At 36.4% G+C, this 13,325-nt stretch overlaps 1 protein-coding gene across 5 annotated transcripts in view; it reads right to left on the minus strand.

Annotated features, from left to right (window-relative positions):
* The window catches only part of AFF3 (ALF transcription elongation factor 3), a 651,407-nt gene that overhangs the window by 313,183 nt on the left and 324,899 nt on the right, over positions 1-13,325 (minus strand). For 4 of the 5 annotated variants that reach the window (XM_072616808.1, XM_072616807.1, XM_072616811.1 and 1 more), the window contains exon 5: positions 9,525-9,569. The exons of the other annotated variant lie outside the window; for it this stretch is intronic. In XM_072616808.1, coding sequence (XP_072472909.1) covers positions 9,525-9,569 — 45 coding nt within the window. The remainder of the gene's footprint in view (positions 1-9,524; positions 9,570-13,325) is intronic. 5 annotated transcript variants of the gene reach the window in all.

A 13,325-nucleotide genomic window follows, 5' to 3' on the forward strand; every position in this document is an offset into this window, starting at 1 on the left:
TGTAAGATGAGGGGGTTGTATAATACAGTGTCTGAGGTCCCTTCTAATTCTAGACCTAAGGTTCTTATAATCCTCTGACCAATGATGTACTCTCACTTTTGAATATTTTATACATATTTTATTGTAAGCAGGTAGCACAGATTTTAAAGAATACTGAACCTGTTGCTAGTAGATATCTGAGTTCATGATCCTTACTAATCCTGTGCTCATGAGTAAGTCTATTGACCTTTATAAGCCATAGCTTTCTCATCAGGGCTTTTATGAGGATCAAGTGAGATCGCACATAAAAAGTGTTTTTGAAAACTTTCGAACACAATAAAATCAGCTTTCATTATCTCTACTATACACATAAGAAAATCAAGGTTTAAGAAAGTGACTCTTTCATGTTCACACATAGAGAAAAGGGAGAAAATAGCACTTCAATCTGGGTCTTTTGATTCCAAGTTCAGGGTCCTTTCCACTATACCACACTGTATCTCACATTGAGAAGAAAAATAACACATAATAATGAATAAGAAATCAAGGTAGCAAAACACAACAGAAATGTTAAATATGTACCTACCCTACCATTCTTGACTTGGCTTAAGGGGAGGCTGTCACGCTCTCGGTTTCATGAAAACTAAGACGCACTCAAATTTAGAGGAAGGAAAAGAACTAGGCAAATGCTGTGAAAACCACAATGAAACATGCCGATGACATGTATTATGTTAAATCATGCACACTCTAATCATAGATGTGAAGGTTCTTTTATTGAAAGGTATTATTCTGTATAAATAGGTGCCTCCTCCGCATTTGAACTTTCATTCATTCACCCAACAAGCGTTTCATTAAGTGCCGACCACATGCGTAGCATGTGTATTAAGGCACTAAGGAAAACCACCTCTCCAGTTCATTTTCAACCATTTCATTTCTTTTTGTTATTATTGTTGATACACTTTACAAGGCTTGAACCACAGATAAAATAAATCTTGAGTATGTTTAATGCCCTCAAATTATGTCAAAGCCCAACACAGCCAGTTTCAAAGTATACCCAGAAGAAATTGTGAATATGATCCTTTGAAAGAGCCTGGAAGGAAGTCTACAATTGTCTTTCATTTAGCCCATAAAATATTTTCTGGCCTCCTTTCCTTTTACCAATATCACGGTAATGATGGGACCAATAGCATCACTAAACAGAAGAACATCACCCCTGCCATGTAAATTTTCTCCCATTTTTGTTACTTTTTGCATGTGTAGCCATAGCACACTCACAGAATCACAGAATCAGAATTACCAAATCTCAGTTCTTAAACATCATCTCAGAGGTCATATAGTATAAAACCATAGTTGATCAGGAATTTCCTTTAAAATATTGTCAGCAAATTGTTATAGAACCCCTAAGATTTCCAGTAATGGGAAACCTAAATACTTTCACAGTTAACTGATAACAGCTCACCATGAAGAGATACTTCTTCAAAAATTAAAAGTCCACTCTTTATTAACTGAGAAATTTTATTCTTGCAGAGCTTTTATATACTTGGGTTAACATCCATTTATCCTCTGTTCCAAATAATTCTGGAACTTACTATTGGTGCCAAATGGCATATGTCATGGAAAACAGTAGAACTAGTGCCCACAGGCATGTCTTTCAAACTAATCTATGCCCCAGGCCATAGTTTACCTTGGTCCATACACCAAAGTGGATAGATAATAGAATAGTTTGTGGGTTTCCCTGATCCTACCCTAGCCTGAACTTGTGGAGATTCTTGTCATGCCAAAGTTTAGGAGGAATGAAATTTAGCAGAACCTCTTAAGTTTTGTCTCACATTGTTCTTGCCATGTACGATATTGCTTCAGAAAAATTAGATAACTGCCATTCTCTGAACATGTCCTATAATGTACCACCTTTGCTCATATTATTACCCACACTTCAGTGCACATCTCTGATGGTTGATGTAGATGACCCCTAAGATTGTTTCCATCTCTAAAACCTATGATTTCTCCACTGTGGGCACCATTAAATCTTCTTAGGTTTACTAATATCATTTGGTTTTACCATCTTGACTACGACTGACTAATAGGTATACCTTGCAGCTTCAGAAAACATTGGTAAAGAGCCCAACATATGTATTACAGAGGCAGCTGTGGTGTAAGGCATACAGAAATGGCCATGAAGTCAGGAAAAGCCAGGTTTAAGTCTTACCTCTAACACAGAATCTAATCCTAAGCAAGTCATTTACCCTCTCCTTACCCTTATCCTTTTAAGCCTACCTCTTCAATGAAAACTTCCCTAGGTTTCCTAGCTAGGTGGTGCAGTGGTAAAAACTCTGAACCTGGAGTTAGGAAGACCTGAGTTCAAATCCTACTTCAGACATTAGCTACGTAACCCTGGGCAAGTCACAACTTCTGTTTGCCTCAGTTTTCTCAACGGTTGTGAGGATCAAATGAAATATACTTGTAAAGTGCCTAGCCCAATGCCTGGCACATAGTAGGCACTATATAAATGTTTCCTCTCTTCTCTTTCCCCTGGCCCTACCCTTAATCCTTCTGGTACTTATCTCTCAAATTATCTCACAGAACTCTAGCATACTTAATGTATTCAAGTTTGTATCAAACTTATTTTTAATATCACTTTTTTGGTAACCTCTAATAGACCATGGGCTTCTTGAGAGAAAGGATCATTTCTTATTTATTTTGTCTTTCACTCATAGTCCAGCACATGGCAAGGCACATTCGGGGCAAAAAGCACTGGAGGGATCAGATATTTTACTTCATCGAGGCAGGGGAAGATTTCAGCACTTCCTCTACCACACAGCAACCCTTCTGTAATTTGTAATCTTAGAGAATAATATCAGGCATTGGGAGGGTAAAATGACCTGCTTAGGATTAGAGTCCGTCTATGTCTGAACTGAGATTTAAATCTGAGTTTTCCTGACCCCGTGGCCATCTCTCTACGTCATACACACCATAGCTGCCTCTGCAATACATATGTTGGGTTCTTAATCCATGTTTTGGGTTCTTGATCCATGTTTTAGCCAAAATGGTGGGACCAAATGATATTAGTAAACCTAAGAAGATTTAATGGTGCCCACTGTGGAAAATCACAGATTTAGAGATGGAAACAGTTTTAAGGGTCCATCTACCTCCCATTCATTTCTAGATGTACCCCTATCAAAAAAAAGAGAGAAGGAAGGATAAATACATTTTATTTAATAATCACACTGCCCTGTGAAGTTACATAATCCACTCATAAACATGTTAGCATTCCTTACCTTTATGTAATCATAAAATATTACAGCTTAAAGGTCACCAAGTCCAGTTCCATCATTTTACAGATGCTAAAACTGAGCTCTAGAGAGGTGACATGATTTGTTCAAGGTGACTAATTAGTAATTATTATGGTCAAGAGGAGAACTCTGGTTTTCTGACTACTCATATGGTGCTCTTTTCTATCAGGATGGAGGCCTGCTAGCATATATCCTTTTCAGATGTTTCCCTAGGCCTTTATTTTAGCTTTACTTGGAGTGTTTATTTTACTTAAGATAATAATGAGGTGTAGTATGGTTGTTTCACTATATTTATGCCAGGATTGATTTTGCCATTTGGCGGGTACTCCTCTTCCCTGATGGAAGCAACGCTGTGTAAAACAAATGAATGAATTTACAGGGGACCGTGAACTAGTCAAAGAAACTCCAGACTGATTGTGGTCTGGCACCCACTATAAGTACCCTCTCAGTTTCACTCATTTCTTCTTTTTGAAATGAGATGTTGCCTCACAACACAAATGGGAAATCAAACAATAAATGGTTATTTACTGCCTACGCTGAATTTGGGGTTACAAGACCAGTGTTTAAATCCTGCTACTTACTACCTGTGACCTTGGGCCAATCACTTAACCTCTCTAAAAAATGAGGTGATTGAACTGGATGACTCCAAGGTGCCTTCTTGATGAATGAATGATCACTAAGTACAGGGTGCTAAGCTAAGTGCAACGGGGAATACACAAGAATAGACACACAGTACTTGAACTTAAGGAGCTTATAATCTAGATGGCAGGGAGGACAAGTTAAATGTATTAAAAATAAAACTAACAATATAATCAGCATATACTAAGAGCCAAATTGGTGATGAGAATATCTAGCTATATATACACACACACACACATATTTATACACACACGCATATATACACATACATGCATATATGTGTATGTGTGTGTATACACACACACACACACACACACACACACATATATGCACAAGGAGATTTTTGAATGGAAGGCATTGGGAAATGGGGATCAGGAAAGGCTTTATCAGAAGGTAGTGCTTAAGGTATGTCCTGAAAGCATCTAGGAATTCTAAGAGTCAGAGGAGGAAAGGGAAAGCACATTCCAGACATGGGAGACAGACAGTGAAAAGGCATAGAGATGGGATAGGGAGTTTCACGTATAAGGAACAGTGAGATCAGTTTGAGTACATGAAGAGGAATGACGTGCACAGATAATTAAATACTCTAGGAGTACAGAGGAGTGAGCATTGTGGGCTAGGGTACTTAGGAGAAATTTTATGGAGAAAGTGAAACTTCAACTGGAACACATTGTAATGCCCAGAAAGAGCACTTACTGCATTTAAAAGGAATGCCATGAGCAAAGACATGAGGACAGGACTGCCCTAGGGACAATGAGGAGATTAATTTGACTACTGCAGAGGGTTCATATTAAGGAGTAATGGGAGAAAAATGACAGTAGCAGTAGTTTGGGACCAGATTGTGGCATGCTGAAAGTGATGCTTTAGTAAGATCCACTGGGCCATGGTATGCAGGACTGAATAGAAACACAAGACATGCGGCACAGGAAGGTCAATTAAGAGAGTCTTGTAATGAGGATCAGGGCCAGGATTGGTGGTGGCAGGGGAAATGATGAATGTGAGAAACATTGTAAAAGAAGAAACACATAGGACATGGGGATCAATGAAGAAATAGTCAAAGACGATTAGAAGATTGTGAGGGTTGTGGTAGTAGCATTCAGTTGTTTTAAGTCATGTCTGATTCTTTGTGACCCCATTTGGGGTTTTCTTGGCAAAGATACTGGAGTGGTTTGTCATGTAGCTCATTTTGAAGATGAGGAAATTGAGGAAACAGGGTTAAGTGACTTGCCCTGGATCACACGGCTAGTAAATATCTAAGATCAGGAACTCAGGAAGATGTGAGGTTGTATGATTGTGCACATAGGAAAGAAAACAGTGAAAAAATCAGAAAGCTCAAAAGAAGGAGGTGGCTTTGTGGAGAAGGTTTAGCTTTAGACTAGTTGAATTTGGGATGGTAACAGAATATCAACATAGAGGAAAGATTCCTAACTTGTAGAGGGAAATGAAAGACTAGAACCTAAAAGAGGATATAGAAAATAGAGAATGAGCAAAGGTTTTTCAGTAGGGAATTATGTGGTCAGTTCTATTAGAAAATCAGTTAACGTAGTGTTTGTGCATAGGATAGTTTGGCGAAGAGGAAAAGTGGAGATTGAGACGCTAGTTAGGAGTCTAGTGTAAATTAGTCCAGATGAAATGGTGAAATAGGCTGAATTAATGTACTGGCAATATGAATGGAGAGTAGGGGACAACCCTGAAAGGTACTAGGATGAAAGAATCAACAGCATTTGGCAAGAGAGAGGGCTCATCAGTGAATCAGTAGATCTGAATAAGAGTCTGTTATCAGCCAGATACTACGATGGGTTCTGGGACTACAAAGAGAAAAGTAAAAATCTTGCTCTCAAGGAAATTACTTTTCATTAGGTTAAGAAGGTAATCCATTAAAATGTTTCAGTGCCACCTAGGTCATCAAAAGAAGTGAAAGGGATTTACCCCATCACCACCAGGATCTCTTTCCATGTTGTCATTGAAATACTATCCAGAATCTTTGTTATCCAGAGTCCTTTCGTTACGCTCATATCTTGGTCTTTATCATGATTGTATACTGTGTTGTATGGATTGTACCCCTTAGTCTGACTTTGTAATTGCCTTCTAAAACTGTCTTGGCTGAAACTTATGCATCCTGGATTCTAGTGCTGCAGAAACCCATTAAACTCTAAACAGATTTTATTTGCTGAACAAATGTCAATGCCATTCTACGTTAATGGATAATGCAACAAAAAGCACCTAAGTATTACAGCACTGGAACCTTTAAGAATGAAATATCGTATAACTTGGAAGACTGTCTGTTGCAAACATATGTCAGCCATAAGGGCTTCAAGACCTGATCTCCCATCTTCTCAGAACTCAGACATAATTTCTCCCTTGGTTAAATGAATTTTGCAATAACACACAGATTTATTAGGTCCCATGATTAAAATACACAGAGTAGGATATAAAATGATTAAGTTTTAGAACATACTGTTAGATTCAAATGACTCTAAGGTAATCACATCAGCAAAAAGGAGATGGAAGAAAGGGTAAGTCGAGCAAAGGTTCGATAACTCTAGTTATCAAATATGCATTTTCATGTGCCCAGAGGCACCCATCTGGCTCTTAGATATCATGAATAGAAGGAGCATGAGCCCAGACAGCACAATCACCACAATTACTCTATTAATGAGCAGTGACTCATTGACAAAATGCAGTCTCCTCTGTGGGTTCCGAAAGAAAAGAAAAGAAAATGAGTGGAAACTGTGAACTGAAATCTTTTTCTTTTTAAGAGGTATCTGTATGACCCATCACTATCCCCATAAAAATAAGCCCATAACTTATAAAATAATAGTCCTAGTGGTAGAAATATAAGAATATACAGGGTGATAGTCACTATAAATCATCTTCACAGCACTGGTCACATATACAGAATGAATAGCAGGAATAACAGGGCACTGCCTGTTGCACACACCTGTAGTCCTTGCTGCTGGGGAGGCCGAGGCTGGTGGACTGTATAAGGTCAGGTTTTCTGAGCTATAGAAGGGCTAAAGTTGATAGTGGGTTCACAATAAGACTAGCACTATTAGGGTGAGTCCTTGGGAACAGAATACCACCAAAATGCCCTAAGGTGAACTGGTGCAGGTCAGAAAAATGAAGTAGGTTAAAACTTTTCCACTGATGAATATTGAAATCAGGCTGTGAATGACAACTGCACTGTCAGTCTGTATGAAATGGCAGGAAGGAAGGAAGGAAAAGTACCAAATTAAAGCTAAGTAAAATTCTCAATCTCATTAAAAGGAAATGTAGCAAAGAAAACACTTTTTAGAATGTCCAATAGAAAGTAAGTTCTTAAAGGGATGAGACTATGGTATTTTTCTATGTCTATTGGCTGGTATGGTGCCTTGTACATGCCCTTAATAAAGGTCTGTTGAATTGAGTAGATTGCATCAAGTTGAATTTATTTTATAATCTTAATATTTCAGAACACAAGCCTAGCTGAGAGTGTCACAGTCACATACATGCAATTTCTTGGGTCAGTTGTCACTTTCACCTAGGAAGTGGCACTTGCTCTATCCAGACACATCACCCATACCATCACCAAGAAATAGGGAGAAGGTTCAAGAAGGTCTAGTTTGCTATTATTACTACCCTGGATTCTGGCTACTACAGCATGTAGCTATCGGAAGTGTTATAGAAAAATACTGTGTTAAACAGTAGTATATAGATACATATCTATATCTAGTTATATGCAATATATATATTTATAATATGCATACATGTATAATAGCTGTGTTGTTATTATATAATCATAACACTATCACCTGACAAAATTCTAATTTAGGAAGTTCTTAGACCCTATGGCAATGTTAGAAGCACTGGCATAGCTATGGTGTTACCCAGGAATGGCACGATACATGAGACTGGGAAATTTAAAGTTCAGTACTGTGGACAGTGACTGAGAAGCATGAGAATGCACTTTTTGGGAACATAACTATGACTTTAAAATCTTATGATAGGGAACTTTTTGTTTTATTTTAAGTAAATAATGTACTTTGGGTGGACGTATTACTGAATTTGTTAGTCAAACTGCAAACAGTTTTTGAAACATGGAAGAATAAGATGAAATGATCTTTTCCCACCATACCACTAGGTTTTACAGGAAAGAGAGGGAGAGAACAAGAGGAAAGTCTACTTAAAAATTTTTGTTTCTAAGGTAAGGAAAGAATTAATCTCTCATGGTATTTTATATATCATGCACAAACACCATGAAATGCTAAAGGAAGGGTATTTGCCCTATTAACAATATTCATGAATATTTTGGTCTCCAAAGATATAAATACATTGAAACAAGAGAGTAAGAGAGAAAGAGAGAGTAAGAGAAAGAAACAGAGAGGGGAAGGGAGGGAGGGAGAGAGAGAGATTCAGGTGTCTTAGGGCACCTAATGGGTACTCAATAAATATTTATTGATAAATTAACAGGTTGAATTTAAACTGAAACAAACATTTGAATGTAGAAGACGGAATAATTTAATACATATTTCAATAGGAGAAAAGGCAAGGAGGGAAGGACCTGCCTACTTCTGACAAATGTTTTCTAAGTTAAACTGCCAGAAAAAAAATCACAAGACACTCAACAGATCAATCTTAAATAAAGTATTTGGCCTCTTTGAGAGACATATGATTATTTGACAATATCTGCAAGAAAGAAACCTGCTTTTGGGAACAGCATGGTTACTAATGTAGATTTCTAAACCAAATAACTCTATTACTATCATTCAATAACAATTCTAGAATAAAGTGTGTATGATGTCCAAAAGATAGAAACATATTAAAATGAAGTTTTTTTCCTCCTGCTGGGATTTGCCATGCCATCTGGTCTAATTTGTCTTGGTGTTTTGCCCAGTAAAATATAAGCTTTCTGAGAAATGCAAATTATTAGGTAACTACTTTGAAAAAGAAAATATGAGTGAAGAATATGGGTGGTAGATGACACCCTGATTATAAGTTTGTCTACTTAAGGAAACACTCAATATGGAAACATATCCTAACCTAGACTAATGTGAGTGTGAAACTGTTTCACACAGAGTACACAAAATAAAGGTGACTGTGATGAAGAGTTCTGAAATACAAATAGTAATAAGGGTAATAATGATATGCAAAACAATATGAAAATAATTTATCAGACGCTGAACACTACCTTCTCACTGGAGTGCTACCAATTCTAATTAAGTTTAGGAGAAAAAATACCAAGCCAGCTCCTGCCTCACTTGAAAGGTACAGACCATTAAAGGATGATTTTAAATACTGGTGTGAAAAATGGAAGCATCCAAATGTGAACAACAGTATATATTTTCATTTATAATTCTATCTTCCTATATTCTTGCTGATAAATTTAGTATAGGGTCATCCTTATTTTTGCCAAGAAACCATGGCATCCTGTAGTACCTATCCTTCCAGAAGTTTTATAACAGAAAACATTATCTAGATAACAAAAATGATTGCTATAGGTAATGATAAACTTTTTTTTTTAAATTAAGGGGTTAAGGATAGGGAGTATGGAAGGTATCATAAGTCTGGTAATTCGTATTTTGTTCCCATTTAGATTATATGCCCAACAATATGATAGATGGGATTTTAATAAGTTCCTACCCGTAATATTTCTTCAACACAGCTGTTATCGCCTGATCCACTGTCCTGAAAGCAAAGGAAAATATAATTGTAAGCCAGACACACCAAATGTTTTTAGGAAGGACAGTCAGACAGAGACAGAATGAAATATTAAAGACAGGCTTCGGATGAACAGAAATGAAATGAATTTTGAACTTAAAGAACTATGATATTGGGGGCATACAAATCACTCGCAGGCATGATCTCCTAAACTTAGGAAATTGAGGGATTTGTATTATACCTTTGGAGTCCCTTCCATTGCTGTACCTCCTGCCTTGAGCCTCTACCTAGTTATTCTTCTGATTGCCAGGCTCTTTTGGCTTCTGTTGTGGCTTTTGTCTCTTACAGTCATAGCTGAATAGTTCAAAAGCCCTTTAGGATGGGCTTAGCACACAGGTCTCCTAATTCTCTACATGTCCTAGCGTGCACTTTCTGATCATGTAGCTTTTTAGGACTGGCTTAAGCTCTAACTTTCAAGGAGTAAGCACTCATCATCTTTGGGCAATACCTGCAGAGTACAGCTGCCATATGTGAAAACAATAAAACATGAATTAAAAAAACCCATAAGCTTTTATAACTAGGGGGCACCTTGAATATCACCTAATCTAATCCCCTAATTTTATAAGAGATGAAACTGAGACACACTGAGATAAGGCATAAGTAGTAACTGGAATTAACCTTGTGCCTTTCAGTTTACGAAGCAACTTGCCTAAATTAGCCCTATGAGATAGTTATGAGAAGTATCATTATCCTTATTTTATATATGAGGAAAATGACCTGACCAAGGTCTCCCAATTGGTAAACTGCAGAGCTCAGGCTCAAGCCCATGTCTTTTGACTACAATCCAGTGTTCTTCCTATTGCATCACATCTCCTCAGCTATACCATAAAACTTCAACAGTATTATACCAGTATAATACAAGCCTAATTGATTCTCTAAAATGTATTTTCTTTTAAAATGGCATTTTTAATCAATTTCCTAGAGAGCTAAATACTATGTTGTATTGGGATATGCACACTGGAATTAGATGTTAGTTAAACTAGGCTTAATTCCTCACTTACTAGTTTGTGATCTTTAATAGTTCACTTAAACTTTTTGAATCTTTTTTTTTTTAATGAAAACTATTTTTTGTTTTTTTGTCACTTTTATTTCCAAATAGGTTCCCTCAAATCTCCCCTATACTGTGAGCCATTCCTTATAATAAGCATCGTAAATGAAAGAGAAAAGGGTAGAGTGAAACTAATCAAAATATTAATCAAGTCTGATGGGATAAGTCAGTGATCCACATCCACAGTGTTCCACCTCTGGAAAGAAGGGAGGGAGGTGCATGTTCTCATCTCTTCTTTCGGACCAAGTCATTATCTCATATGGTGTTTAGCATAGTTGTTCTTCATATTTACATTACCGAAGTCATTAGGCATATTGTTTTTCTGGTTCAGCTTACTTCTTACTATATCAATCAGTTCATATATCTTTCCATGTTTCTCTGAATTTTTCATATTCCTTTTTAAAAGCAATATCCCATTGTTTAGCTATTCCCCAATTGATGGGTACTTACTATTTCTAATTCTCTGCTATCACAAAAACAGTGTTGCTATGAAATTTTGAAGGTATATAGCATCTTTCTTTCTGTTATCAATCTCCTTATATGCCTTGCAGTAGGATCTCTGCATTGAAGGGCAGATTTAGTCTTCTTCCTTTTTTTTTTTGTCAAATTACTTTCCTGAATGGTTGGACCAACCTACAGTTCCACCAACAATGTGTTAATGTGACTGTCTTTTTGATGTCCTAACATTAACTATTTTTCTCTTCTGTCATCTTTGTCAATTTGTTGGGTGTGAGACATGATTTCAGAGTTGTTTAGATATGTATTTCCATAGGGAGGCAGCATGGTACTGAGGACAGCTCACTCCTTGGTGAGCTAGAAAATACCTATGTTAGAATTCTGGCTTTACTACTTATTACCTGAGTGACATGTGACAAATCACTTTTCATCTTTGGCTCTCACTTTCTTCATATATAAAATGCCACTGTGGAGAAGATCTTTTATATTTGCATTAGTTCCCTTTATATCTTGATTTAAAACTCTTCTTAGATATATGATGTAATGATTTTTAAAAATCAGTCTACATTTTCCATTCTTCTAGTTGTATTGATTTTGTTCATGCAAAAGTTTTTCAAGTTAATGTAATGACAATCATCTTTTTTTTTGCTTTTGTGATTACCTTTATCTTAGTCTGAATTTCTTCATCTGTAAACTTGGGATACTAAACCTTGCATGACTTCTCATAAAAGTTATGATGCTGTGAGAATCAAATGAAATGCTCAGATACTCAGATGGACCTAGAATTTTTCACTGTGGAAGTTCTCTCCAGTGATTTAGATAGCAACTCCTTTGTGCTAGATCACCTGCTCATATTCACCATGCACCTCTCAATTTTCTTGCTTGTTGACTGACTGTGTAATATGTAGAAGTACTACTTGAAACTTAAAACATAATTTGTCAGCTCTCATTTTTACATATTCAACTTTACTTCAAAGTACATACAATATTTATAGGCATAGTACAGCCACAAAAGCTTACATGAAAGCTCATTATTCAGAATAATTCTCAAAATTTGTTGACCCTTCTCTCCATCTTAAAAACCCCTCCTCCTTTTGCTTCCATGATACTGCACTCCTATACTTTTCATCTATCTCTCTGATCACTCCTTTGCTGGTTTCTTAATTTCCTTTTGCCCCTTGAAAATGAGTATTACTAAAGGATCTAACCCTTGTTCCCTTCTCTTCTCTATTTTCCTTCCCTTGAAAATTCCATTCATTCTTTTGACTTCATCTATCACCCCTAAAGGAATGTCTCTCAAATCTTTATCTTTTATTCTCTCCCCAAGGATCTAATCCCAGATCTTTTTGGATATCTCCACTTACATTAGTACCTCAAATACAATGTTCCAAAAGTGAATTTCTCATTTTTCCTCCAAAAATCCATACCTTCCCCTAAAGTCTGTGTTTCCATTTGATGGCACTGCCTACCTTCCAGTCACTTGGGCTCCTAAATGAGTCAGCATCTTTTATTCTTCCATTTTCCATACTTATTGCATCTAATCATTTTCAATTCTTATGAATTCTAATTCCACAATATCTCTCAATTCATCCCCCTCCTCAATGCAATAAATGAACATAGTATAATATTATCATACTATTGAGAAATTATGAAGACTACAGAAAAACATAAGAAGATTTGTATAAACTGACACAAAGTGCAGTAAGCAAAGCCAGGAAAACAGCACATATAATGATCCCAACAATACAATTGTAAACAACAAAAACTGAAACTGAACACTGCATAATTATGATGACCAACCTTGTTCATGAAGAAGAGATGTAAAACACATCTCCCTTCCTTCTCTATAGAAATGTGAGAAAGAATGGGAAACACTGTATATATTATCAGAATTGGTTAATTTTGCTGAACTGCCTTTTCCTCTTTCATTTTCATCCTTTGTTGTAAGAGATGACTCTCTGAGTTGGAATGGATGGAGGAATGTATTTGTAATATAAAGTAATATAAATGTATAATATATAAGTGTAAATGTGTCATATGTTATATATAAATATATAATATAAAATAATGTAAAAACAAAAAAATCAAATTTTAAAGACCCATCATAATCTTTCAACCTAACTTTTCATCCATACCTTTTATTACTCCTCTTTATGCAGGTTATGGTGTAGTCAAAACAGAACTTTCTTCTATCCCTTATTCCTGTCTTACCTTCTCCC

The sequence above is a fragment of the Notamacropus eugenii genome, chromosome 5 (genome assembly GCF_028372415.1).
Source record: "Notamacropus eugenii isolate mMacEug1 chromosome 5, mMacEug1.pri_v2, whole genome shotgun sequence".
NCBI lineage: Eukaryota > Metazoa > Chordata > Mammalia > Diprotodontia > Macropodidae > Notamacropus > Notamacropus eugenii.